The 27,438-nt window shown below is 38.2% G+C and overlaps 1 protein-coding gene across 1 annotated transcript in view; it reads right to left on the minus strand.

Moving 5' to 3' along the window:
• The window catches only part of LOC139739362 (photoreceptor-specific nuclear receptor-like), a 43,719-nt gene extending 16,753 nt beyond the window's left edge, over positions 1-26,966 (minus strand). Inside the window, exons 1-3 of the mRNA XM_071649981.1 lie at positions 26,900-26,966; positions 9,054-9,189; positions 6,152-6,255 (exon numbers count right to left, since the gene is read on the minus strand). Of these exons, the coding sequence (XP_071506082.1) occupies positions 6,152-6,255; positions 9,054-9,189; positions 26,900-26,966 (307 nt within the window). The remainder of the gene's footprint in view (positions 1-6,151; positions 6,256-9,053; positions 9,190-26,899) is intronic.
• Between the last annotated feature and the right edge of the window lie 472 nt (positions 26,967-27,438).

Raw genomic sequence — 27,438 nt, forward strand, 5'->3', positions numbered from 1 at the left:
GACGAGTGGGGCGGAGGTCCGTTGAAAAGAAGGAAGAGGGCACATTTCTGGAAAGCCTGGCTTCTGCGCATCCCTCTCGCTCCGTCCAGATCACCTTACGAAGTGATTTCCATCTCTTTTGGGCGTCAAAATGTGCTGACCTTTGATGCTGGGGAAAGGGGATACCTCCTGCCGGTTAAATTGGATTAGTTCCCGCGCCAAACCTCAAAACGAGGCTTTTCTCTCTCTTTTTGTTGTAATATCTGGCGCAGGATTTTTGAAATAGAAAATATCTTGCCTCATCGGAAAGTCTTCCCAATCCGGCCCATTTTTCCCCAAGAGGATAGGTGAAAGAGGAGCGCGGGCTTTTTCCTTTCCTTATTTTTTCCGTTTTAAAACTAGACAAAATGTGATTAAATCCACAGTACCCATTGATGATCCCTTTCCAGCTCACCATGTAGGAAATTTCCCAAGGGGAATTCCCTCCTCTTTTCACCTATCCGGGCTCCCTTCTTTTCTTTAGCCCCAAAATTGGGGCAGCTTGATTTTGTGAGAGACGTTTGGCGTATTGGTGAATGGAAACGTAATACGCAAGTATGGAATGATTTTTGCGGGCGATAATTTGACGAGATTGTGTTGTGAGAAACAGTTGGCTTCCAATGCCGTTTCGACGTAGGCAAAAGAGCTAACCCTACAAAAAGTACAGTATGCGGGACTACGCGGCAAAATGAATTAGGACTTCTGCGGGACATGCTGGATACTCCCCAACGCTACCTTTGCTTCGATCTCGTCTATTCATTCAAGTGGTTTCATCCTTGCCACATAATGGATAGCCATGGAGCGAGATCCATGGGATAACGAAGGGTTTTGCGTGTGGGTGGGCTTGTGTGTGAGCGCGTGTGTGGGTGGGTGTTTGCAATTCTGCTATGTAGGCCCTATCTTCTCGCAAGATGTTCTCAGCGATTTTGTGGCGTGCTTCTGCAGACAGCGATGGAATTCACAGAAGCAAACGAATTACCGGAACAATGGATAGTCGTTAGTGCCTTTATAAATTTGGATGGCTTATGGGGAAAGGAAAGTTGAGGCGCCTTTAATCGCCCTGTCTTGATATCTATTTGCCATTGGCCATGTACTACTTTAGAGATGAAAGCATGTCTGCATGTGTCACATATAGCCTGAAAGGTGTCTGGTTGGTGGCAGGGGTGAGTTCTTGTCGGTGTTTTATTCTTGTTATTATTATTATTATCATTATTGTTATTATTATAATTATCATTATTGAATTCAGTGGTACCTTCTTGTTAGAGTCAGAGGCGGCTTCTTATTGCAGTGATGGGAATGGGGCCATCCTATCGGGGTCAGGCTAGTGGTTATTTCTTGTTGGGGCCAGTGGTGCCTTCTTATTGTAGTAAGTGGTTGCTTGTTGTTGGTGTCACTGGTGGCATCTTATAGGAGTCAGTGGTCTTTTCATATTGGTGTCAGTGGTAGCATCTTATTGGATTAAGTGGTTATTTCTTGATGGTGTCACTGTTGGCATCTTATTGGAGTCAGTGGTGGCTTCCTGGTTGGTGTCGGTGGCGACATCCTGTTGCTGTCAGTGGTAGTTTCTTGTTCGTGTCACTGGTGGCATCTTGCTGGTGTCAGTGTTGGCTTCTTGTTGGTCTCAATGGTGGCATCTTGGTGGCGTCACTGGTGGTTTCTCGCTGGTGTCAGTGGGGGTTTCTTGATGGTATTACCGTTGGCATCTTTTCGGAGTCAGTGCATGATGGCTCCTTGTCGGTTTCAGTGGTGACATCTTATTGGAGTCAGTGATGGCGTTTTATTGGAGGTAGTGGTGGCACGTATTGGTGTCAGTGACGGCACCATGTTGGTGTCACTGGTGGCATCTTGTTGGCGTCAGTGGTGGTTTCTTGCTGGTGTCAGTGGTGGCATCCTGTTGGTGTCAGTGGCGGTTTCTTGTTAATGTCATTGGTGGCATCTTTTTTTTTGTGTCAGTGGTGGTATCCCGTTGGTGTCAGTGGTGGTTTCTTGTTAATGTCATTGGTGGCATCTTATTGGAGTCAGTGGTGGCATCCTGTTGGTGTTAGTGGTGGTTTCTTGTTGGTGTCAGTGTTGGCTTCTTGTTGGTGTCAGATGTCGTTTCTTATTAACGTCGCTGAGGTCGAGGCTCTGTTGGTGTCCATTGTGGTTTCGTAGTTGTCGATGTCGGATTCTTTTTGGTGTCAATACATGTTTTGTATTGGTGTTTGGGGCTGTTTCCTACTAGTGTCAATGTCTTCTCATCTGTGTAAGCAGTGGTTTCAGGTTGGTGTCAGTAGTGTTTTTTTTTATTGGTGTCAGCGATGTCTTCTTGATGGTTTTACTTTTAGCTTTCGGTGGTGGCTTCTCGTCGGCATCAGTGTTGGTGTCATGTTGATGTCAGCGAGGAGTTTCTTGATGGTGTCAATGGCAGTACCGGTTTGGTGTTAGCAGTGATTTCGTGTCAATGTCAGTGGTGTGTTGTTCTTGGTGTCAGAATTAGAAGTGGTTTCGTGTTGAAACATCTTTTTACCCAACCGGATAATTTTGCACATTAAAGAATTTTCGTGTCATATTAGCACTGTGTACCGAGGGCAGCTCCGTCACTTTTACTTCCTCTTCGGCGAGGGACCCACATCCATTATTACCCTTTTCAGATTTCCATTTTCACAACTTAGAAAAAAGAAATCATTATCATTCATATAATCATTCTGGCTTGAGCATAAATCGAAATAAGACCTGCAGAATTACAGTCCGGATTATTGTCCAAAATACCAAGGCGTTTTGTTTTAAAATGTAGAGGGCATATAAAATTAAAATGAAATAAATGGTACGGCACAGACACTATTCCTTAGGCAAGCCACGCTGTTGCACAGACACTATTCATACTTACAAGTAACACGTCATGAAAAATGTCGTAACTTTGATTCCATAAGTGTGTATTTCTCAATTTATTGTGATGTCCATATCAGAGAAGTCACGTCAAGCGTTAGACAAGCCCATTTCTGATCAAACCTCAACAATAATTTCAAAGCTGTATACTGCTATCTTCGACAGGTTCAGGTGCAATAATGATATGCGTATACGTTAATCATTCTTACGCAGTCATCATTACAATGTCACTGTAACGTTATCAACATCAAGTATCACTTACAGCAAAATCAAAATGATTAAGAACGGCAAAAAAAGGGCAGAATTCCATGATATATACTGCATACAAATCGTATATCAAGTTGGAAAATATTCCTTGAAAATCGGTATAAATGTAGAAGTAGCAGTATTAATTGTGCTGCAATCAAATGTATATGAAATAGCTCAGCTATCAGTTACTATTTGAAAGCACCTACGTTAATTACCGTTAAGTGTAAGTGGCTAAGGACTTTTTGTTGTTGTTGTTGTTGGGACTTTTATAAATATAGAAAATTTCAGAAAATTAAATAAAGGAGAAATATTGCAGCATGTGGAGGGAATGACACATGTTAAAGAATACACCAAAAGAATCCAAAAGTCAATAGAAAAAAGTTTAAAGTGCGTTTTGCACATTGACAGAGCAAAACGTTTTCGAACGGTGATCGCAGTGCGTGATGGCTAATGGTACTTCAGCGTTAGAAGACCGCGTGGCAAGGCGGCCGATTTAATTTGTTTGACGTTGCTACAAGCACGTCCTCAACGGCTATAGATCTCCTTCCTTTGTCATTCGCTCAAGCGTCAAATCAACTCCTTCTTTTCTTATTATATCCTACTGGTGCATGAGACAGACATCTCATGGCTTCGTGATCTAATTAATGAAATAACTACAGTATCAGGTAACGGGTTACTGTTTGCCGACACTCTTCGCCAATTGCCGTCAAACTTTATTGTTTTAAAGCGGCAAGAGAAATATTGATGCACTGCCTAGGCAGCTTCTAGCAACTGTCGTATTTAAAGAGGGAAAAAGGACAGTTTCTTGAAACTTGAATCCTATCAATATTAGCTAAACTGAATGTATACGTTCTCGTCTGAGTCCAGCAAGTCAAGCAGGAATCCGCCCAAAGACACGGGCCTTAAATTTGATTTATGCTGGTTCGGAAACAGCACCGATGGACTGACGGAAAAAAAAGATCGTAAAATCAACAAGAGGAGTTTTTTGGTAACTATTTCAATCACTTTCACTCTAACAAATTGGTAGCTGAGATCGCGTTTCAATGTCTCAGGTAATCAATGTCTATTTAAGCAGGAAATGCAACTGGCCGGTCAATTCAACTTCAATCGCTTTGAAATTAGGCCTGGATAATTCTGTCAGACGGGGTATTGCAGAAAGACAAGACTGTTCATCAAAGGGGAAAGAATGTGAAGAAATTCCAATCGTCGCAAGTTCAATGCGGACAAAAGTTTCATTTTACTTTTTATTTTGGAAAAGCGAAGAATTATACAAAGTTTATACGAAAAAAACATTCAAGAGAAGAACTTTCCAGTGACTACATGTCAAATCATGTTTTGTCGAAAAGAAACGTTTCAAGGGATTGTCAATTTGTTTGATGCGCAGTTGGCCATGATCTTACCTATACCTAAGTTTAAATCCCCTTTTGTCATAACGGGGTTGTTTTCTTACCCCTGCCCTTCCCCTCTCTATTTCTTCTTGTTTCTATCTTCCTGTCTGTCAAATATCTTCTTTCCTTTGTATTATGTTGTTTTCTTCTCTCTGATTTGCTTTACTGCAATTCATGACACAGGTTTGCACTTACACAAAGTGAAACAGCACGGATGGATATCTTAAAGGTCCATTTACCTTTGGGAGGACAGATTTTTAAAAAATGTTCAAGATATCACGTTTGATTCATATGTGTAGGTCTGTTGTATCACAAGACATCTTACCATATAATTTTTTTTTTTTTGCAATAAAGACTGAAATATATAGAGATATCCGTATTTTTCTCAATAAACCATAACTGTAGATGGTTTAGTCTGGAAACATTTTTATTATAACTATTGTTCACATTTTGCGTATTTAACAATACTTAGCATCGATTATAAGGATTCAAATTTTTACAGTAGTTGTTTCTATCCCTAACTTACATTTTAGAACTATTTGAAAGCACTAGCGCTGGGTTTTTGTTTCATCTGCAAATGGTAAATTATGCCTTTAATGGTGCATCATTTATTTGTACATTTCTATTGCGGTGGGGATAGCCTTCAAGTAAAGGTCCAAGGCTTAGACTTATACTGTCTTATACTAGTCGACAACAACGAGGCAATGGGTGAAAGCACGAGTTGCGTTCGCCACATACAGTAGGCTGCCGAGAGGTTGTACATCCATCCCTTGCCTTTCCGTTCTACACCATAACGAGCTAGTCATATCAAAAAGGGAGAGCAAGCTCCAGAACAAGTCTGCATGATTCTCCATATCCTAACAAAGTAGTTTGGGAGGCGTAGAAAATATATGATATCAAGTTAGGCTGTCTGTGTGCTCGATGTTAAGCCTAAAGCGTTAAAATAACAAAATTATACTTTCTTGTATCGTCTATGGTTGCAATAAGTAGGTTATGCACCGTCAAGTTCGTCCGTAGTTGTCCCTTGTTATACGTTGTGTGTCATAATGGTGGAATGTGATGAATTCGTCTATTATGATCATTACTTTTCATTTTGCTACATCATTACTTAAAGGGACTGTACAGTACTGGTTGAGGTGGGGATTCATGTTTTGAACATTCATAAGTGAGATAATAAAAAGCCTCTTATGAAATATGAAAGAGCATGTAATTCTAAGAAGGATTCAACGTTTATTTGATGAAAATTGGTTTTCAAATGGCTGAGATATCCAAAAAAAGTGCTAATATTAAAAGGCGACATGCCACAACTTTATTAGGATCTCTTTGTTTCACCTTGTTTTTGGATATCTCAGCCATTTCAAAATCGATTTTCATCGAATAAACGTTTGATACCCCGTAGAACTGCATTCCCCCTTACATCTCATAGAGTGGTTTCTGAATATCTCGCAAAATGTTAAAAGCTAAATCTACATCTCGACCAGAACTGTACACACCCTTTAAAAATGGGATAGTAACACTGGAAGAATAACAACACAATAGTCATGTGCAAATCGCTGGGTTTAGAAGAATGGTGACATCACCAAAGTTTTGAAGTGTGTGTAGCTGTGTGTTTCTCTTTGTCCACTCACCATCTTTGTTCATTCCGGCTTCCAGACACTTTTTCAGTCGACATGCCTGGCACTGGTTACGGTGAGCCTTGTCAACCAGACAACTTCCGGTTCCGGCTTGGCATCTGTGAAGAGAAATGTCGCGCATGCGCAAAAGTGTTTAATGATAAATTATTAAACACATATTATGACAAAGGCATTATCCTTGGGTTGTGGCCGTGTTTTCAACACATGGCGAGAGAAAGGCCAATTAATACTTTGATCTCTCCACTGAAGATATCAATATTGGTCACCACGTGACGAAATAAATTATGATTCTGTACTAATTGCTTGTTGGCTTTCATGTCCATAGTATGAGACACTTTGAGGAAAACACGTAAATGTAAACGCATGCGAGAGGAGTATAATATATATATATATATATATATATATATACGTGTATATCTATATATATATATATATATATATACGTGTATATATATATATACGTGTATATATATATATATATATATATATATATATGTATTTGTGTGTGTTTGTGTCTGTCTGTCTGTCTGTGTTTGTTTGTATATTAAGAATTTAAATGATTTTACGTTATATTACGCGCCATTTTGAAATGATGTCTGGTGAGTTTATGAAATATTTTGCATTTAAAGAATTCTATCATGGTTTGAGAAATTTAGAATTATTAAGACCTCGTTTAAGAAACGGAGTTTATCACAAAGGGGGAATCAGACGATTGAATCACCTGCACGTTTAAAAAATAAGTAATTTGCTGGATTCAAGATGTGTGTTTAGGTGTTAGACTGAAATTGTGTTAATTTATGAAATGTATTTGTTGGTATTTTGTTATGAATGGACGGGTGATGGGGAGGGTAAACTTTTTGTTTGATTTGGTTTTTGTATTTCAATCAATGTATTGTATTTTTGGTTTTGTCTGTATCGTTATATCTGTTATTGTATAATGAATAAGGATGTATGCATTACTATCGAGCACGGACCAGCTGAAGAACAGCCACTGGCTGAAGCGGGTTCCGTGCTGAAATGAAATAAACTGAACTAAAGTAAACTGAACGGGTTTTATAGAAGCGTTTAAACAATGCTGTGCATGATTAGTTTCTGACTTATAAACAAGCAAAAGTAGCCCGAAGACACTTTCAGAGGGGACACTGTTTAAGTTAAATAATGTCGTAATAGCAGAGAGCTCGAGTGAAGGGGGAATTGAGGCCTCTGAGGAGTGGCAGTAACTGAATTATTACCAAAAAATGTCAATAACATCCATTTTCCGATTTGTCCGACATTTCTCGCTCAAAATTGATGGCAGCAAACAACATGCAACGTGCGCGCGGGGCTCTCACTCGACAACGTTCATCGCTTGGTAAATACACGTATTGTCTCCTTCCCAAAATACGGTGGTTGCCCGCACGCCCCAGAGATATAACGCTTAACAAAATCACTTTTCTCGCTCTCTTTTACAAGCCCCCCTGGAGAATGTTTGATAAAAGATATTTTGATATAACGCGTGATATTACATTTTTTAACAAACAAAATGGGCGTGTGGTGGGGTCGGTCGCAATTTTAATTAACTTGTCTTGGTCGTTTCCAAGCGGCAAAACGTTATGAATATCCTAATTTCATAAATCAATATGTCATGTGTTACGAGAAAACTGAGTGTTTGCCCTGTATGCATTAATGCTGTGAAAGAAGGATTGTGTTGTTTGGCTGCCGGGGCGTTTTCAACAAACACAAATTGTGGCTTTTGTTGGGTCATCCGAGATAGTTTGACAGTAATATATCAGGCTATAAAATTTACTATGTCCTCAAGTGTGTCATTGAGGGAAAAAGAACTCGTCATCATTACGTGTCAAGAATCACCATAAAATAGAGAAGATATGAAAAAGCATCCTGAAAGATTGAAATGAAGTTGAAATGATGAAGAGATATCCGATAAATTTTCGACAAATCTAAAAGATCAGAAGGATTGTATTTAAGAGGGTTTTTGATGAGATTTGGTCAGGATGAGAACGAGATGAAATTAAAACCTCCGGAAGAGAGTGTTCCATCAAGTACTTGTTATCAAACATCTTATGTTATCTCGTACCAGTTTTACAAAAGAATTGCATTTCTATCGGTACCCTATCAGCTTTCGTTATAAAAGATCTGCTGTAGACGAAAGTATTGTGTGATTTAATTTTGAATTACTTTTGTGTGTTTGGGTTTCCTTCGTCTTGGTGATGCATTTCACGAAATTCGTTAAATAATCGAAACGAAAACAAGATTTTGCGTTGGCTGCTAAGATGTATAATGATATTATGCGGCATCCTATGTTAACCCATTGTTAACAGTACAATACAAGTAAAGTAAATTCAAGTAAATGGTACCACTGAAATGATTGTATTTTGATTTTCACTCGAGAGAGTAAGAAGTTTGATAGAAAAGAAAGATAGACCGAGAGAGATGGGAGAATGAAAACGAGAGTTATTATCTATTAAACACAGTTGCAGTATCACTTATTCACTTGGTAAGAACATCCCACATTAACCTATAGCACGGAATATGAAGCGCTTTTCGTTTATCCTTAAAGCATTATAATCAACCTAAACTGTACAATTTCATCTGGTAACCTACACAGTTTACAAGTCCAGATATTAATTGCTTTCAGCACTGAACCAAAAAAGATACAATAATTATGAAATACAAAATATAAAAAAAAAATCAATCATAATTCTCCTTGCAACCAAAAACATTACAATGATTGATCATGTTAAAGCTATTTATAGGTTTCGGGACTTTCTTATTGTCTAGTGACAAATGAATATCTGAATCTCCTGTGGCCTGATTAGCATTTCAGGGGAGAAAGAAGGGGAGGGGGTCGGTGTGTGTGTGTGTGTGTGGGGGGGGGGGGGTGTATTCCCATGCTTACCTGTAAACCAGCTTTCGCCGAACGCTTCTTTTGAAGAACCCACTGCAGCCATTGCAGGCGTAGATACCGTAGTGCTTCCCGCTGGACACGTCGCCACACACCGAGCACGTCAGTCCGCTGCACATGCGCTTCACAGCTGTGAAGGGGAAAAACAGACGATTTTATAATCTTCATAACGATTAAATAAATTCATAAAAATAGAGAATACATTCTCCAGAAAAGCCGTTTGAGGAATGTTCAGATTGCTGGTAGAGGGGAGGAGAGAAACGGGTCATTATTTTGACATATACAGTGGAGGTGAATTTGCTGTCGGACAATGATCTTCATGGTACATTGTCCGTGCCCGAAAACTTCTGAGATGACTATAGGATTTTTCATCACTGCAATCATGGTAAATTTAGCTGGCAACTTGTGAATATGAAACTCAATAAGAAGAAATAATGAATAAAAATAACACACATAGAAAAACACACATAGAAAAGACTGATGTTATTGAACATTTGTAAAAAAGAAGAAGAAAGAAATCAACAACAAACAAATGGAGAACGACGAATTCGACTGGAAACCCTCTTTTATTTATTCTTTTTTTTTCATTCTTCGCTGATTTTTTAATGGGTATTCTTTTTTAATTGGGGAGGGGGTGGCATAGCATACTGAAAGGTTTTTAGTGTACCCCCCCCCACTTCTATAAATATCTTACTTGTTATTTTTCGTGACATTTTCAACCGTTTTAATTGAAGTGGCTTATATACTAATATGGCAAAATAACAGGCAATTAACCTGTTTGGCCGTCAGTATTAGATTTACCAGCTACCGGGAACATCTTCTTAACCCTAACTGCACTGGGGGGGGGGGGGGGCCTCGGAGCCCCCCCCCCCCCCCCTCGACATTTCGCACGATTACTCTGCAACACGCAATGCTCTCGCCGCGATGCTCCATGACTTTTTTCTTTGAGTTTCCCGCACATTTTGACACCAAATTTGTGACGCCCGGGGGTACGGTTCTGAAGTTACATGATTTTTTGTACATGCACGTGAGGCCAAAAATGGCTAAAAAATGTGATTTTGTGTACAAAGTCAATGCAAATTGAGTTTTTTCACATGGTTTATATAAATATGCTTATTTTTACTCTCAATGGCTAAAATTAGTTTGTTTTAGGAGTATTATGCTTCAAAAAGTGTCTGTGACAAATTTTGTTACAAAAAACAACAAAAACAAAAGGTCGAAAAAACAAAGAAATACATAAGAAATTCATGAAACAATAAAATAAATAAGAAATTAATTTTGATACCGATTTTTTTTTCAAGTACATTTGCTTAGAATGCCACAAAGAATAATTAGACCAAAAATGAGCACTTTTGGAGCTTTATTTACTGATTTAGATGAAAGATTCTGATTTCTCGCATAAATTATCATAATTCATCAAAATAAAATAAAAGAAGACTATTTTCTAAAATTTAAAAACACAATCTTGTAGATTACATCGCACACTACTATTGTGCAAAGTTCCGCGGCGATCGCGCGATCCACGGCCGAGATCTTAGGGGGGGGGGGGGGCCTTGAGGCCCCCCCCCCCCCCAGTCTTTCGAGCTACCAAAATAGCCCAGTCTTTTTAGGGTTAAAGGTCGTATGAAAAGCTGGATTAGAAGAAAAAAAGTGTAAAGTGGAGTCAGTGTTAGCTTTGACTGAAGACACTTGACTAGAAGTGACTAGAAGTGAAAACACCCAAAATAAGGGGCAAGAATGTGGCAGCATCAATACAATTGATTTTAATACCATGCTCAATATTTGCAAAGTTCTCATTAAACATGCATGTTAAGTCGCCACCTTAACATCCAAAGATTATAATTCTCGTTAACTATGATACTTATCAATCACACTAGCTCTAAGTTAAATATTTGCCTATGACGAAAAATCTGCTATGAACATAGGATTGAAAGCTCGTGGACCTTTTGACTCCACTTTCCTCTAGCTTTCGTACAATCACGATGCCTTCCCTTCGCCTTACACCCCTCTTCTTATTCTTCATCTTCAGTTTCCTCTTGAATCATATGTAGCGTTTTATTCATGTGATCCCATTACACACGCTCCCTCTCATTTTTTCTCTGTCACTGAAATCCGGATTATCATTTCTTTTTTTTTATTAGTGGGGGGGGGGGGGAGGGTGGGTATGCCTGACCCATAATCTTGTGAGCACCCTCTTCCAAAAGTTAAAGCAGTCAGATAAATGAATCTCAGATGTCAAATCCAAAATTATGAGGACTGTTCTTCTTTCTGGAGAGCGACGGCTTGTTTGAGCGATCTTTTAATATTCAGTGTTATTTGTTGGCTCACTCTCTCGAAAGACCAGCACAGAAACGCCCGGAGAAAACAGATGTGAAAATAAGGACATTCTCTCTTCTTTTCTTCCTTTCTCTCTCTCATTCTTTTTCTTATTCCCTCCATCTATAGCACTCATCGCACTCAGAGTGCGCGCACAATTTCCATGATGGGATCACGGCAAAATGAAACAGCGCTGACTTTTCTCCAATTAAAACGGCGGGAAAGTTGATTGTCGTCTGTCCCGCGGCCTGTCATTTCTCTCATAGTGCATCGGCTGCTCCCAGGCGGAGCTTAGCGGTCTTCACACCAGGGCAGAAGCGGATGTTACACTACACGCGGCAGCAATCTCTCTCAAAGTTAAGATGACGGGCGAAAACCCCAATCTTAATTTTCAGCGAAGACATGATCAATAAATACTTATTAATATTTGCTTCCAACTTGGTTTCTCAACCTTTGACAACAAGATGAGGAACCATTTGGACGCATTTTCATCTTCATAATTATTCTATTAATGAACCGTACTTTTCGTTTTTCCCTTCCGCCTCTAACAGCTATATTTGGCATTGATCATTGAATTAACTTATTTGTTAAAGTCATAAAAGAATTTCGAGAGGGTCAATTTGCTACACAATACAAACGGCAATTCATCAAAATTTCGAGAAAAGTTATCAGAGCTCCTGAGAGGCAGCTTTCGCAAGATATATCTAGTGCTATGTCCTTGTTTTGACGAGGGCAACAAAAAGGACGTCATCACAAGCAAGAGATGAGTTAAGATCAGTCATCTATCTCTCAGCTTTGAATTCTGTCAAATGCGTGATGACAGATTATTTCATCTCTCTATCTTTTATTGCATTGGGAAGATCACATTATATCCTGGAATTCATTAAATGTGATACAAAGTAATGTGCGTCAAAACGTAAGTGCAAAGGAAAGTAAAGTAAGCCATTTCTTATGTCGTATATTCTTGGTAATCTATCAAAATGAGTTTTCTCAATATGTTGTAGTCTTTGAGCAGACTTTTACATTATGCACGTGACACTTTTTTAATGTTTAGAGTTCGAGATAGCATTTTGCCAGCTGTTCAAGCTACTTCACTGAACTTATGTTCTAATTCATTCTTTATTTTTTAAAACTATGCTTTTGGTAATATTTGGTTTGTGTTTGTTTTTGTTTTTTAATTTGGGAATTATATAAAAATGAGCAAGAATATTGATTTAAATGCCCCGGTAGGAATCAAATCTAAGATCGTAAATGTAGTACTGTATTACGATCAGTAAATTTGCATTTGTCACAGGCGACAGTGGGCTCTCAGTATTCTAGATCACACACACACACACACACAAGCACACACACACACACACACACACACACACACACACACACACACACACACACACACACTCACACACTAAATGTGTAAAGACACCTACAATATCTTCGCTACGAAACTACTAACGATCCCCTCGTTCTATTCTGAAGGAATGATGATAATTTTCACTTGGGTGAATTCATATAAAGTAGAACAGTAACTCTTGCATTTATACAAAAATAGTGAATAATTATCAGGCCCTACAAGGTTATAATAAAAGAACATCACACTGGAGGATAAGCGTACATGAGTTGTCTGAGACATAAAAGCATAGATATATTTCACAGACTGGTCTTTCAGATGAAGCGACCAAGAAATCCAGATAAATATGAAATCACACAGTCGATGGCTTAATTACAACACACGTTGGGTTCAACTGCACAATCTTCATAATTCTCACTATCGCTATTACATGGAATCTTTCTTCAAAAGCAACAAAAGATCAACCATCTCCACGATATGATTGGGATATATACGCATCGAAATATGATAATGTGTGTGTGATATGTAGAACAACAACTACTACAACAAAATTTTAAAGACATTATACCCGATTTTTCCCATAAACGGATGCATAAAAATTAGTTAGGAAAAACGGTTTATATAAACAAGCTAAGTTGAAACTGTGATTCTTAGTAATTTTTCTTTGTACCTCCTTTTTCTTCTCTTTCCACTTTTTTTTTCATGATCATGCATGTGCATATATAGTGTACATGCATAATTATGTGCGCATAGTATGGAGAGATATAGCTCGAAATATGACATTTAAAAATCCGTGCGTCCTCCTGACACAACTCCTCCCCCCCCCCCCAAAAAAAAAACACTTACAAAAATGAAAACATACCGCAGTAGGAAAAACGCGTCCCTTTTAGTGTGTCGACCCCGTTGCTTCATTTTCTGACTGTGTGGGAAGCAAAGAAAAAGGTTTAGTCTTTGCTTCGCCGATCGTAAAATACCCGCGAAACCATACCTCTCTCCATCCGGTTAACACCTGTGCCCGCTAGGCGGAACACGATTTCCTTTCTTATTCTATTTTCCCCCTCTTCAACAAATCTTATTTCCTCTTCTGCTTCTACTTTTCGCGTTGCGTGCTGTTCTATCCTTCCTGGGGCCATTACTCATACAGACTAATATCAACAAAATCTCAGCGGTGAAGGAGCCATCTCTACGGACGATGAATTTAATTTCCACTTCTTCTTGCCACCAGTAATTATTACATGGCCATTTTGCCCGTCTATGTATCTTCGGTTCATATTGAGATTTGATCATGGACTGCTTTCCTCCAATATCATTTTCATTCCTCCCAAATGTCGAGCTCCTGTTTTTTCAATCTCTCTACCTTTTTCTTTTCTTTTCTTCTTTGAAAACACTCGCGTTAATACAGAAGGAAACAATATATCATATTTTTGGCGCGATCGTGCGGCACGGGCTGCTGACAAATATTTTCCCGCGTGGTAACTTGCAGGATCGATAGCGCGCGATCGAAGACGGATAAACATTCGGCCGTGTTGCTGCAACCCCAGTCCCCGTTTAACCAACACGGGGAATTTGCACAGCTTTGGGGTCTCCCTGCTCGCCTCGCCCGCCGCTCTCCGCCCGGACGATCCATCGCCGCGCTCCGGCACACTATCATCGCACGAACCCGTCATGTGCCAAACTCTTAACTACATCAAACCCAGAAAATCAAACGGGAAACAACTACGTCTGAATAAACACTTGCGCCGCCGAGCGCGTTTTGAACAAAATTTTCTTGTGATTTCTCTACCCCCGTTTTCCTCTGTCAAACTCGATCGGGAGTGGCGTTGTGCAGATATTGCTCCCCAGAACCTCCCTTCTCTTCTTTTGATTTAATTTTCCATCCGTGCCTGTCGCCTCAAACCCATCTAGAACCCCAATTAGCGGACTCTGCGACAGTCACGCAGCGCTTTCTGACGGCTCCGCTCCCGAACCTCCCTGCATCCACTTACAAAGTGATGCCCTCCACGTTTTATTCCTCCATCACCCGTCGCCATCAATCGAACGAGGGGAGTCGCAGCGGTGCAGCGGTGACCCTTTGCACGCGCCCCACTCTAGCCTTGATATGATTAGGCTCTTTCCCCTCTCGACAAATGTATTCGCTCTCTGTCAATGCTACTTCAAAAAGTCAACACGCCCTCCAGGCAACTTAAACCGTGACGACGGAGTATCGAGACCGCACACGCCATTCTATTCTTCCCTCTTATTTTCTTGGTGCGGACAGGGCTTCAGAAGAAGGGTAGCAGCTACCGCGGAGGATCCACTCGGAAAACCTCTTGACTCCCACGAGTACCGACAAAGCGGACTCTCAGCGCCCGCTCAGTAATAACTTTTGAGATCACTATTTGCCAGTTCCAAATGTCTTGAGTACATGATCGTTTTCTTCCAGCACTCAAATGGCAAAATATTGAGTGTAACCGTTTCGTGAAAAAAAAGACAGAAAGAAGAAAAAATAACATGTTAACTTATCACAAAAACAGTAATTGAGAGCGACGAAGTAGTTAAATGCGTCAATGTTGATATTTGATCAACTTGTGAAAAACCACACTTTACAGAAATTTTCAACTGCCGGGTTGATTTCATCGTTCATATGAGGAAAATATCGTTTAGTCATAATCACTTTTATCATTGATGCCTTGCGTCGTTGACATTTTGATTATGATTAATACAACCATGCACCATCAAAGTAAGTCGTCAGTAGTGCCTCAAGGGTCTCCCTTCAGCTTCAATTTCGAATTTTCAGAATCGAATTCTCTTTTTCTTCTCTTCTCGTTCCAATATACCGCAATAAGCTAGCTTGGATTACTAACAGTGAAAATAATGCTATAGTTAATCCTGGGTTCAATTCGATGACAGTTAATCCTCTGACACACTATCCTACGTGTACAGAGGGGAACTGAATAATTCTTAGTTAATGATTGGACGTCTAGGGTTCAGCATAAAAAGGTAAATAAATAAAGTTTATAATAATTTATCAAATGCATCTCATCCGTCTCCTTTCTCTGCATGATTCCTATCTTTCACCACCTACATGAACCCGGTCTCCATCACTTCGCCAAACTTCTACTACTACCACCACCAAACACATCTTCCCCATCAGCATCGTTTTTCAGCACCAACTTCTCCATAACTACTCCACCATTCTCCACCACTAATAGCACGCACGCAACCAGCACTACCAACAAAATACCAAACCCATCCAACCAAAGCAAAAACCACAGATATCTCAAATATCTAGGAACATAATAACTATCATTAACAGTGAGTCCAGTATCCTCGCTGCCGTGCATGGCTTCTCGTTTAATATTGCTTTTGATTCCCGAAGTCACCTGAAAACATATTTTCTTTGGCACAAGATGAAAAGATTTCTTATGTACACAGGACCATTATAACCGCAATTTAGTGACGCCTGATGGATTGTGAATACTGTCTCTCCTAGATTTCTCTTCCAGTTCTCTTTGGGAAAAAGAACAGATGTTAATACGTCTCTTCGCTGCCCTGTTATCAGAGGTAAATTAAGCACGAAAAGTCTTACACCACATTATTGATCTTTCACTTTGCGTCATGTGTCATGCAACCCTTGCAACGGTATCAAGTTGGATTTATGGATATTTTTAATGACTTTTTAGGAAATGATAAGGGAAAAAGTAACGCAACCGTGTCGCTCGATATGTAATGCTGAAATAGACTTGCAAAGGGCCGGAATTAATTGCTGCAATCATTTCGGATGATTTGCCTCCCACAATAGCTATGACACGGCATCAGAACAAGAGCGGATGTGCAGAAATCGTAACGGCAAAATCCGTCGTCTTTATAGCTGAACATGTCTGCCGTTCTGACAAGAAAAAAAAAAAACCCGTACATTATCAAAACAGTTAAAAGTCGACATACGTACTGTCGATCCCTTTAAGAACCCATTCAAGGTCTTGACTGTTTTCTCATAAGAACCAGCTGTTTCTATGCCGTGAGATATTATGTTATAGATTTCAATATGGCGTCTATCTTTTGAAGCATGTTATGTTCAGTCAGATAGTAGTCGGACAAGATTCAAAATTACCTTAATTACTGTCCGTATATCCAACAAATGATCAAAATGAGGTCGTCAGTTTTCCTTGTTTCTCTCTTTTTTCTCTTTCTCCTTATCCTTTCTTCTCTCTCTCTCTCTTTCTAACCACTCGAATTCTTTCCTCTGTTTATCCATCCCTGAGTTGAACGTCCATCCACCCATCCATCCATCCATCTATCTATCCATCCATCCATCCATCCATCCATCCATCCATCAATCCATCAATCAATTCATAAATCATATTCCTCTATCACACCCATCTACCACTATCTATCTATCCATTGGTCGATCAATCGATCTATTTGTCAATTTTACAATATCAGTGCAGGAAATATGTTCTTGTCGTTTCAGGACCTGATGGTGTAGTTGAATCAAACTGTTATTTTGTCCACTTGTTTTTGACATAAACTAACTTAACTTCAGTGAGACGGTATTGTTTTACTCTCAGGAAAGTAGTGGTGCATTTAATCATTCCTGTTTGTTTTGATTAAAATAAGAAAGGTGTACTATGCGGCTTGCGTTAGGTATACAGAGAAGACAATAATAGCATCAGCATTTCTTGACATTAGATCCATTATCTGTTGCTATTTTTTTGTCTTTCGCCCAGAAACTTATTAACCATTAATTTCTACAGATGAAACAAAGAAAAAACAGCTTTAATGCTTCAAAATAGCTTTAAAATGTGAGTTACGGATAGAAATATCCAATGTAAAAAATTGAATCAGTATAATTTATGTTAAGTATTGTTGAATATACAAAATGTGAACAACAGTTAATAATAAAAATGTTTCTAGACTAAACTGTGTACAGTTATGGTTTATTGAGAGAATCAGTGATATCTCCTTATATTTGTGGCTTTATTTCGAAATTTTACACGTGGTAGGATGTTTTGTGATACAACTGACCTATAAGTATTATGCATCAAATGTATATATCTCGAACATTTTTTTAAATTACTGCTCCCAATGGTAAACAGTACCATTAATTAACAAACTGAAAGAAACTGGCACTACGGTATCTCTTAAACATAAGCAACCAGAAGACCTTTCAATAGCCATTAGTGCTAGAACTGACAGCCCACATAAAGGATTGCCACTTAATAGGCGCACTTCTTGGCGCTCTAAGTAGTGGGAGACAGTAGGTGTACAGGATTAAATCCCATCTTTGTCTTGTTATAATTGTTGATTTCATTCATAGGGAGGCCAAATCGTTATGACTCCAAAAAATAAATCCTGACATGATACACAAAACAAATATGGCAAAATAAAATAAAGCCAAAGCCTGAGTGTAAGCTAAAGACATTCAAGATTTTCATCTCTGAGCTATCGTCAATTGTAGTGAAGATCAAACTTAATAACTGCTTGAACACTTTTAATTACAAATCACAACACAAGATAATGAGCAAAGGCATCGATATCTGCCCTTCAAAGAATTCTACACTTGGGTTAAAAGGCATTAATCAAGTGGCGGAAGGATTAGTACTTGTACTGATAACAGTTAAAGTGACTAGAACAATATTTTGTACCAGAATATCACGAATTTTAATCCTTACTTTGGCTGACGCCATTGGACAAATTGTTTTACCACCTTTATCGATCTTGATCAACACAGTGCACTGTGAAAATGAAATACGTACCCCCGGTAGAAAACAAACAAACAAACAAACAAACAAAACTTACTATCATCGTCATCACCAACATTTTTATCCATGCAAGTGATTGTTTTGTCTTCATCATCACAAGTTATTTCTTTTTGCTATAATAATCAATAATGACACTACTTATAACGTTGATGATATTGATGGCTCTATAGCAGCAATAATGCATGTACATCATCATCACCATCATCTTCTTCATTACCATCACCATTATCAGTACTACTTCTGATGATATTAGAGTAATGTTGATATTATTCATTCTTTTGGTATTATGCATTACATCTTCCTTGCTTATCCCTTGCTATAATTGCTTCAAGGAGGCTGGTAACAGCTCCCCGAGCGTATGCCGAGGGTATCTGCAGACAGAAATTGAAATCAGCGCCAAAACAAGGCCGTACAAGAAAATCAATTTCGACTGCCAAATTGCGAAGTTTCAAAAGCTTACGGTACGGATTTCCTCCACGAAGGCTCAAATTATCCGATGATATCTAGACTGAAATCAAGCAGGTAAGAAGGTTTATCCGCGTGAGATCAACATGAAGATATGAGGAGGCACGACTGAATCGAATCAAAATGCGCAGCTATTTTGCTGTTCGATCTCTACAGAAGTTCAGTACCTTGTTTGTAGAGTTAATGACTTTGCATTCTGCTTCCAAATCTTAATCCAAATCGTACATGTTAGCATTTCAAGTTATGATTACTGATTTGTTTCGTTTTTCGTTTTTCTTTTATCTTGGATAGAAACTACGGACGGCGCTACCCTGGTAGGTCAATTTTCTAGGGCTTAACCGTTTTCAGATAAACGAGGCAAATTGTGTGCTCACTAGGTTGTTTACGATAATGTAGTTCCAGCTACAATGTAGATTTGATGGAATTTTTAAGCCGGGCCTTCTCGGGTCGGTATAAGCTCGGCTTGGTAGAAGGCGGAGCAGTGGATTAAGCCTGACTAATGACTTAGAGTCCTTTTAATTGATTCTTCGATTTGCTTTATTTCTTTTAGCCAAACAGCTCCACCTCCCCCCCCCCCCCCCCTACACACAGAGAAACACGCTAGCAGTACTTGATTCTTAATAGCATGCAGATGTACAGTAACTGTCTGGTAGACCCTACAGAAATGATAAAAAAAAAGAAATGTTCTCCAATATTGAGGGTGAAACGAGTTTAGGAATGTATGTAAAGCCAGGTTTTCTTGAGCTAGACTAAGATAGGGAAACAGTGCTCCCTCGTCAAGGAGGGATTTAACGCCTAAGCCTACACTGTACATGATCGTTTTTTCAACATCAAGAAAAATAGAAAGTAAAAAAAAAGATGTGTATAAGCTAGTTTGTATTAATAATTTGACTGCAGATTTCTATCAAAGATGTCCTGGTTTTGAGTTTAAAACCCATATTGGCAATCATTTTCATGAATGTGATTATATTTCTTTAATCAATTAAGAAAAACAAAATCTATGATATTGCTCGTAAAAACCTTATCTTAAGTCCATTTGATATACATCTAATTGCTATTCAATGACATTACCATTGGTGATCTACGGGCTTAGTTACACGTATAGATTCTCGCTACTTCATGATAGTAAAACTTATTTTTGCAGTGATCAAAAGACTAACCAGACCTGCTGATACTTTTGATAAATTTTCATGTTCCTAGCCCCAATAACATCGATTATCTAAGTCAGTGAAAATGGTAAGACACTCATACACATCACCCACACATTCACACAATCGCACGATTACTCATCTACTCACCAATGAATCGAGGGCCTACATTGTATGATTCTATGATATACTTGCTGTAGTACATATTTAGTATCTCTTTACTTTCCATTACACAGGACGTTCATATAGAAAGTTCGTGTCTCGTTGTACCTCAAAGTGTGTATATTTGTATATATCTTTGTTTGTGTGTGTTTATGTCCCTGTGTTTTAGTGTTTGCTTGTTTGTTTGTTTGTGTTTGTGTGTGTGTTTATGTGCGATAAGTATTTACAACATACGCGACATTCCCTGCTCTCTGTGTGGTATTGCAGTGATCTGTCTCCTCTTTCACAGGGAGACAAGAAAGTAGTGAACTAAATATAACAATTCATCAAACGATGTTTATTCCGGAGCTGAAAATACCAATTCTAAGTTCTTATAGGCAGCCACCACCGACTTACAGAGTATTGCGCCCACATGTGTCCCAACAAGAGGATGTGATGATTATAATTCATGCATCTATAATCAGCCTGTCTGTTTATATGCATGCGACTTTTCATGGAATAAATGATTATTTGATCGCATCACATATTTAAGTTATTATGGGAAAATCTTCAATATGAATGAAGTGCAAATTAATGTAAAAGCCCACCTTAACATAGAATAAACATAATTAATGACTTGACACAGTAGATAAGTTTGGTAATAATAGTATAAAACTGGCAAAGAAGAAACAGTGACAGGAAGAGAGAGGGATGGGGGGGGGGGAGGAAACGGTCTTTAGATCAGGTTAGAATAATACATGTATTTGATAAGTACGCTTGAATAACAAAGCAAAAACTACATCAAATTCAAATCTGGGAACTGTACAAATTTCTCAAGACAATTCTTGAAAGACATTCATAATTGATTTTCCGTCGTACTGACCCCTTTTTATCTATAGTTGTTGTTGTTTATTTCCCCTAAATGCCAGTATTTCTTTCTCATTGAATCATCCCTTCTCTTACGTCATTATTCTATTCTCTTTGTTTTTCTGTGGGTCAGATATCTAGCCCTCTTTGCAATAAGTACATTTATCACGGGCCCATTATAACCTCGATCATCTAAACTCGATTTTGCTTATTCCCTTGTTAGTATGCCGGTTTGCAGATAGTCGAAAGACATTCACCTACAAAGCAGATACAAATCAGAGAGACGTTATACCATGAGAACACTGAATACGATGAAAACACAACGGTTACAATAATTGCCCAACACATAATCAAATATGAACTGCTAGTTTTCTTTTCTTTCTTTTTTTGTGCCTGTTAGCTGACGAAACGAGGAGTTAGAAGTCATGGGACGAGTCAAACTCTTTTAGGGCACGAAAGACTCCAGATAAAGAAAAAGAGGAAGACCATGTTGCAACAAGCGCAACAAGGATATATCACGTTGAAACACGTTAAAACACTTGGCCACGTTTTGTTTGTTTGTTTGATTTATTTATTTTTCTTCCAAATTAATTTCATACGTATATTGCGTTAAAACATGTTTTTCTATATCCATTATAATTCGTATAAAATGTAAAATGTATAAAAAGGAGAATTCCAAGACATGAGAAAAATAAAATACATGTACACACACACGCACACACACAACACACACACACACACACACAAATACACACACACACAATCTGGGCACTGGCAGAACTCAACGAAAATGTAGCAGTTGTGAGAGCTAATAGGAAGCATGCGAGAAAAAGGAGAGAGTGCGAGAGAAAAGGGCAGGGAGCGAGGCAAAGAGGGGAGGGAGAGGGGAGGGGGAGGGGGAGGGAGACTGTGCAAAAAGGGTGGGATGGGGACGGGAGCTGTTAAGACATAGACAAACAAGAAGAGAATAGGAGCTAAGAGAAAGGGCCGTGTCCATGGCCCTAGGGTACAATACACCAACCAGTTACGGCCCGCGATAATAAGGTGTGAGAGCAGCCACCCTTTCCAAATTATGAGCTGAAAAAACATGAATTTTTACACCCAATTATGCATCGGGGTGCCATTTCTTTCATAGATCTGCCGACACCATCATCATCTTTCTCTCTCTCTTTCTCTCTCCTTTTTCCTCCTCCCCCCCCCACATCAGATATCTAGCTTTACCTATCTCTTTACCTACATTGTGTTTGTGTGTGTGTGTGTGTGTGTGTGTGTTTGTGTGTGTGTGTGTGTGTATTTGTGTGGGAGGGTGTGTTCCATTTCCACCCTTTCCGCTGTATAGATCTAAGCTTGGGTGTCCACTTGATCTTGTCAAAACATCTCAAAAAGTTATTATGTCTCAAGTACCCGTGAAAACCAAACACACCATTTTTTTATGTCTTCTCTCCCCCCTCTCTCTCTCTTTGAATGTATGTATGTATGTTTGTATATATATATATATATATATATATATATATATATATATATACATATATATAATGTCACAATAGAAGAATGCATTAAATGCCCATTGCCTTGATTTTAATTCAAAATCCAAATTTTCGGGGGCCTCCCCTTCGTCAGGGATGACAGTGCGAATGAATTTTCACAGTGATATTAACAGTGAGGTGTTAATACCCTGAAATATGTAATATATATATATATATATATATATATATATATATACATATTACATATTTCATTTTGTTGGAAATGCAGGCTAATTTTTCCGAACTTTCCCGAAATAGCGTATATAGAGGTCTAAGGTTAGAATATTTCCCTGTAACAAATTCTTTGTCACGTGATCATTACTAATATCAAATCTTCGGGACAGAATTTCATTCAAACTTGGTATTTTCATGGGTAAGTATGTTTGCACATTCTTGCCTGATTATATATTGAATGATTATTATTATTCTCATGCCACGAAACAATATTCTTAAACTAGAAATAAGCAATCTCATATTTTACCACTTTATCTCCTTAAAATCTGTCAGTCCAATTTAACAAATTCGTTAAGCACTAAACTGAAAACCGTTAAACACACTGAATATTTATGACCAAATATAAGTAGCTTAGTCCCAACTTTCATTACCTATGTTCATACTCCTGAATAATGAAGAAAATAATTGTGCAATTATCATACAAACTTTTATCAAATTCATGAATTTCTTCCGTCGAGATGTTTTCATTGCAACTGATTGACAAATTGCCCTACATCGACGTAAATAAGCACAGCGGGTACTGCTTTGTTATTCAAATTCATGAATTTCATGAATTTGAATAACAAAGCAGTACCCGCTGCATGCTATAAGGATTAGAACCAACACTTGCTTTCGGGCGAAAGCTCGGTGGTCTAGTGGAGATGACGCCTGTCCGGTGATCAGGAGGTCGTAGGTTCGAATCCTGCTCGAGTATGTACGCCCATGATTTTTTTTTTTAATCATGGCTACTACTAAAACACTGATCAATTCAGTGCTTATTTACGTCGATGTAGGGCAATTTGTCAATCAGTTGCAAACTTTTATCAATTATCCTGCATATTTGTTTTTGTTTCGCATTATTGCTCTAGTTAAGTTTTTGCTTGTTTCGTTTTGTCTAATAAAATAATTTATTGTTAATTCTGTAGTAATCCTAGTCTAGTCCTTTTTTATGTACATTTGACCTACTAGTATATGTTTATTCAAAACTTTGATTTTAAAGTTTATTATAAAGGAACTCTCCATTTCCAAGCCCCATGCTTTTGCGTGAGTTCCTCCTTTGACTCACGCATCTCTGTAATTATTTTGAAAGTGATTCTATGAAATTAATACATTGAATTAGATTGAATCGAACTGAAGAAAAGTGAATCATTATTCATTCAATCGCTGACCAGTGTTTTGACGCATTACATTAAATACATTATTTTCAAGATCAAGCATCATGGGATAAACTTTAAGGAATATCTGAAAAGAAAAGCCATGAAGAGAAAATCAAAAACTTCAAAAAAAAATAAGTGCATACAACGGAGACGGAGCATAATCTCTATTTCTACTGGCTCCTTAGCAGTTTACACGGTGACTTCCAAAGAAACACAATTTTCAAGCTTAGCTGGTGAATAATCCATTAGATCTATAAGTTGTATATTAAATTACTTCTCTAGGTGGCTTTGTTTCGTTCGTGATGAATTTGGGGTTTAGTTCGGCATGTCATGTCTATTTGCTAATTTGGATGTTAAAACACCCTGTCCAAAATGAAATGGTTTCCATGGAGGAAACCAGGCTAATAGAAGTCACGTGATATTGCGAAATATTGTATAAATGTGACGTCAAGGTCACTAACCAAACGCTTCCCGCCTTCTCCGTGTTAGACGCATTTTCATCCATGCAGCTATGGTTTCGTGAGTGTTACTCTCAGATTTTCCTTTAAACCAATTGATTAATCAAGATATCGGTCACATTTGTTGTTGTTTTTTTTATTTCCACATTGAATAAATGCCTCAATAAGACTCGGCATTTTGTACTATCAGTGTTGTGTTTAATTACTTATTGATTTTGAGGGGAGTGGGAAATAACTTAGTTTAATTGTTTTGCGTAGTTATTCATGCAGAAACCGTAATGGTAATATCAGTTTGCATTAGCTGATGTAAACAACAACCGCCGTTTCTTTAAGACAATCTGAAAATCAATACCAATTAACACTGATTAAACACTGCTATGTTTACGTCCCAAGCCCTCGAAAAAAGACCTGTAACAGGGTCCAAAGCTTGGAAGCGATAAAAGGCAAAGTGAACAACTGCAACGTCAGCCATTCTTCCGTCGTCACAACTACATCTCATTCACGCACTTCAAAATAAAGTGTTTTAAATTGCACTTGGTGCAATTATAACACTTAATTGTTTGTAGTAATAGAGTATTAAGATATCTTTGGTTTTCAAAGTCAACTTTACGCTTTGGTACTTGTATAAAAAAATGATAAACCATATACTTGTATAAAAAAAGACGATAAACCCTTGTGAGATTAGATGCCAAGAGAAGTGATTGCTTTGGATTCGCTGTTTGGAGGAGTAGAAATCGTTTGCAATCACTTCGTGAAAACATCAGGATGGAACCAAACATTATCCACTGGAAGTTATAATGTTTTTCCTCTATCCCCCATCAGTCTTTATAAGCTCCCAAGTAAATGCGACTCTTTTCCTCTGATTTCATAGTTTGTAGACTTTGAAAGGTGTTGGAAATGCGCGCTAATGTTTCATGAAACATTCATTTCTCCGCATTTTCTCTCTTTTCCCCGGCAGACTAATACCCATGTCATTTTGTTTTGTCCAAAGTCAATTTGCGACAAACATCCCCCTCCTCCAACATCAATTTCAGACGTCAAGGAGTTTTATGTTTTTCCACGTTAAAGTCATACACAGAAAAAAAATCTAAAGTGTATGGAGTTATAATTATTCATCGCCAGCTTACTTGGGGGAAAATTGAGTGATATGTTGATAGGAATCTGGCTCGTCAAAACTCCCCCTTATGAAAGAACATTATACATGCACGATGGGATTTTCTATACAACATTCTGTCACATTCCGTCACTATAGTTCTTATCGTATGACACAAGGTTTATTCAGGTTTTTACTGATTTGCCTATAAGCACAGGAATTATTTGTGGATGCAAATGTAAGCATATGCCGAGATTTAATTCTTGGAGATGAAAATGCTTTCCGTCTAGCAAGAATCAAGCGTGTGAAATTTCATAATATTCATACGGTTTATAGTAGAATGAATATTATTCATAGTATTTTTTTTTCGATAATCCAACGTCATCAAAAAGAAAAAAAAAAGAAGTTTGTCAATCTTACAGCCACTTGATGCTAAAGACATAAAAAAGAAAATATTGATGGTAAAAATGTTTAGAATCTACAGCACGTTGAGAAAGGATTTTTCATTTCCGGTCGTCACCATGGACAAAATAGATATTTCAAGACCGGGATTGCGTTAAATATCAACATAATATCATGATGAAGAAAATTTGCCTATAGGTTTAGTTGCACGGAAAAAATAGAAAATACTTCTGCATTAAGGAGTTGTAAATGAAGGGTTATGCGTTCACTCAATTCCATTTAATTCAAATTTATTTTTATTATTTTTAGCAGAACATGTTAAATACATCTTATTCTTCTTTGTAACAAAGGATACTGTAAACAATACATTATCATGATTATGAAACGAACAGAGCACACAACAATAGCGAAACATTACGATAATAACACCCTGCATGAGCGATATGCAATATACAATAAATGGAGGTTTAACCCCACCCCCGTTAAAAGAAAATCAAAATTCTGTATGCACAGTTTAGAACCTGATTCTAGTTTGTGAGTAAAATAACATCTTTTTTTTTATGTTTCTTCTAAAGAAAGCAATAAAAATATCAAAGAAGTAATAACACAGCAGTTGTCTATCTACAAATGTTAAGAATTAAATCAATCAAAATCAAATAAGAACCAATTTTGATTGCGAAGCAACCGTGTTTCCGTACATACGTGACATACATGTATTTATGAGTCATACAATGATGATGATGATGGTAATGCTTATATCAGTAATAACATTGGTAATCATAAGTATACAATAACTCTTCAATTTGGTACAATTTTCATGCATTAAATAGCCTTGACTATTCATTTAATTCTTCTTTGCGTAAGATGATGCCCCGATACACACACACACACACAAATGCCACATATACATTTTATCAGGTGCAAATCAAGCGAAGAGAAAGGAATTATTTGCGGGCACTTACGTGGTTCGTTGCCCAGATCTCTCGGCGCGCCAATCGAGAGTGGTCCGTCTCTGTGATCCCCATTCATCGTGCTGTCCGCTATTCTATTGTCTCAACCCTTCAGATTTCCCAGGTAGAAAAGTGAAACGGAAAAGACCTAAATATTAGAATGCCGAACCCACTTGCCTCAGGGGTCAAATTTCTGCCAATTCCTTGCGTAAAATGACGTTTAAAGTTATACGACTCGGGCTGTTGCCTCCGCTTGCAGGAAATGGGTGCTGGACTGCCCCGTCCGGCTGGATGCAATGGTGGAGAAAGGCGGGAATTTCGGCGATGTCGCTGGCCTCTTAACCGCACTCGATTTCAGCTGCCTTGACATTGATCGTTTGCCGAGTGCGTCGGAGCTCATTACACTCCGTCCAACACCTGAAATTGAGTAAAAAAATACACATTAATATCGCAAGATTTGGAAGAAATATGTCAGAATCTAATATCGTCTTTGAAATCACCTCAATTGCCACATTACAATCTTTCTTGGTTTCTGGAATGTGAACGGATGG

This window comes from Diadema antillarum, unplaced genomic scaffold, assembly GCF_040938485.1.
Source record: "Diadema antillarum isolate AM-2024a unplaced genomic scaffold, OU_Dant_1.0 seq00000798_RagTag, whole genome shotgun sequence".
Classification (NCBI taxonomy): Eukaryota; Metazoa; Echinodermata; class Echinoidea; order Diadematoida; family Diadematidae; genus Diadema; species Diadema antillarum.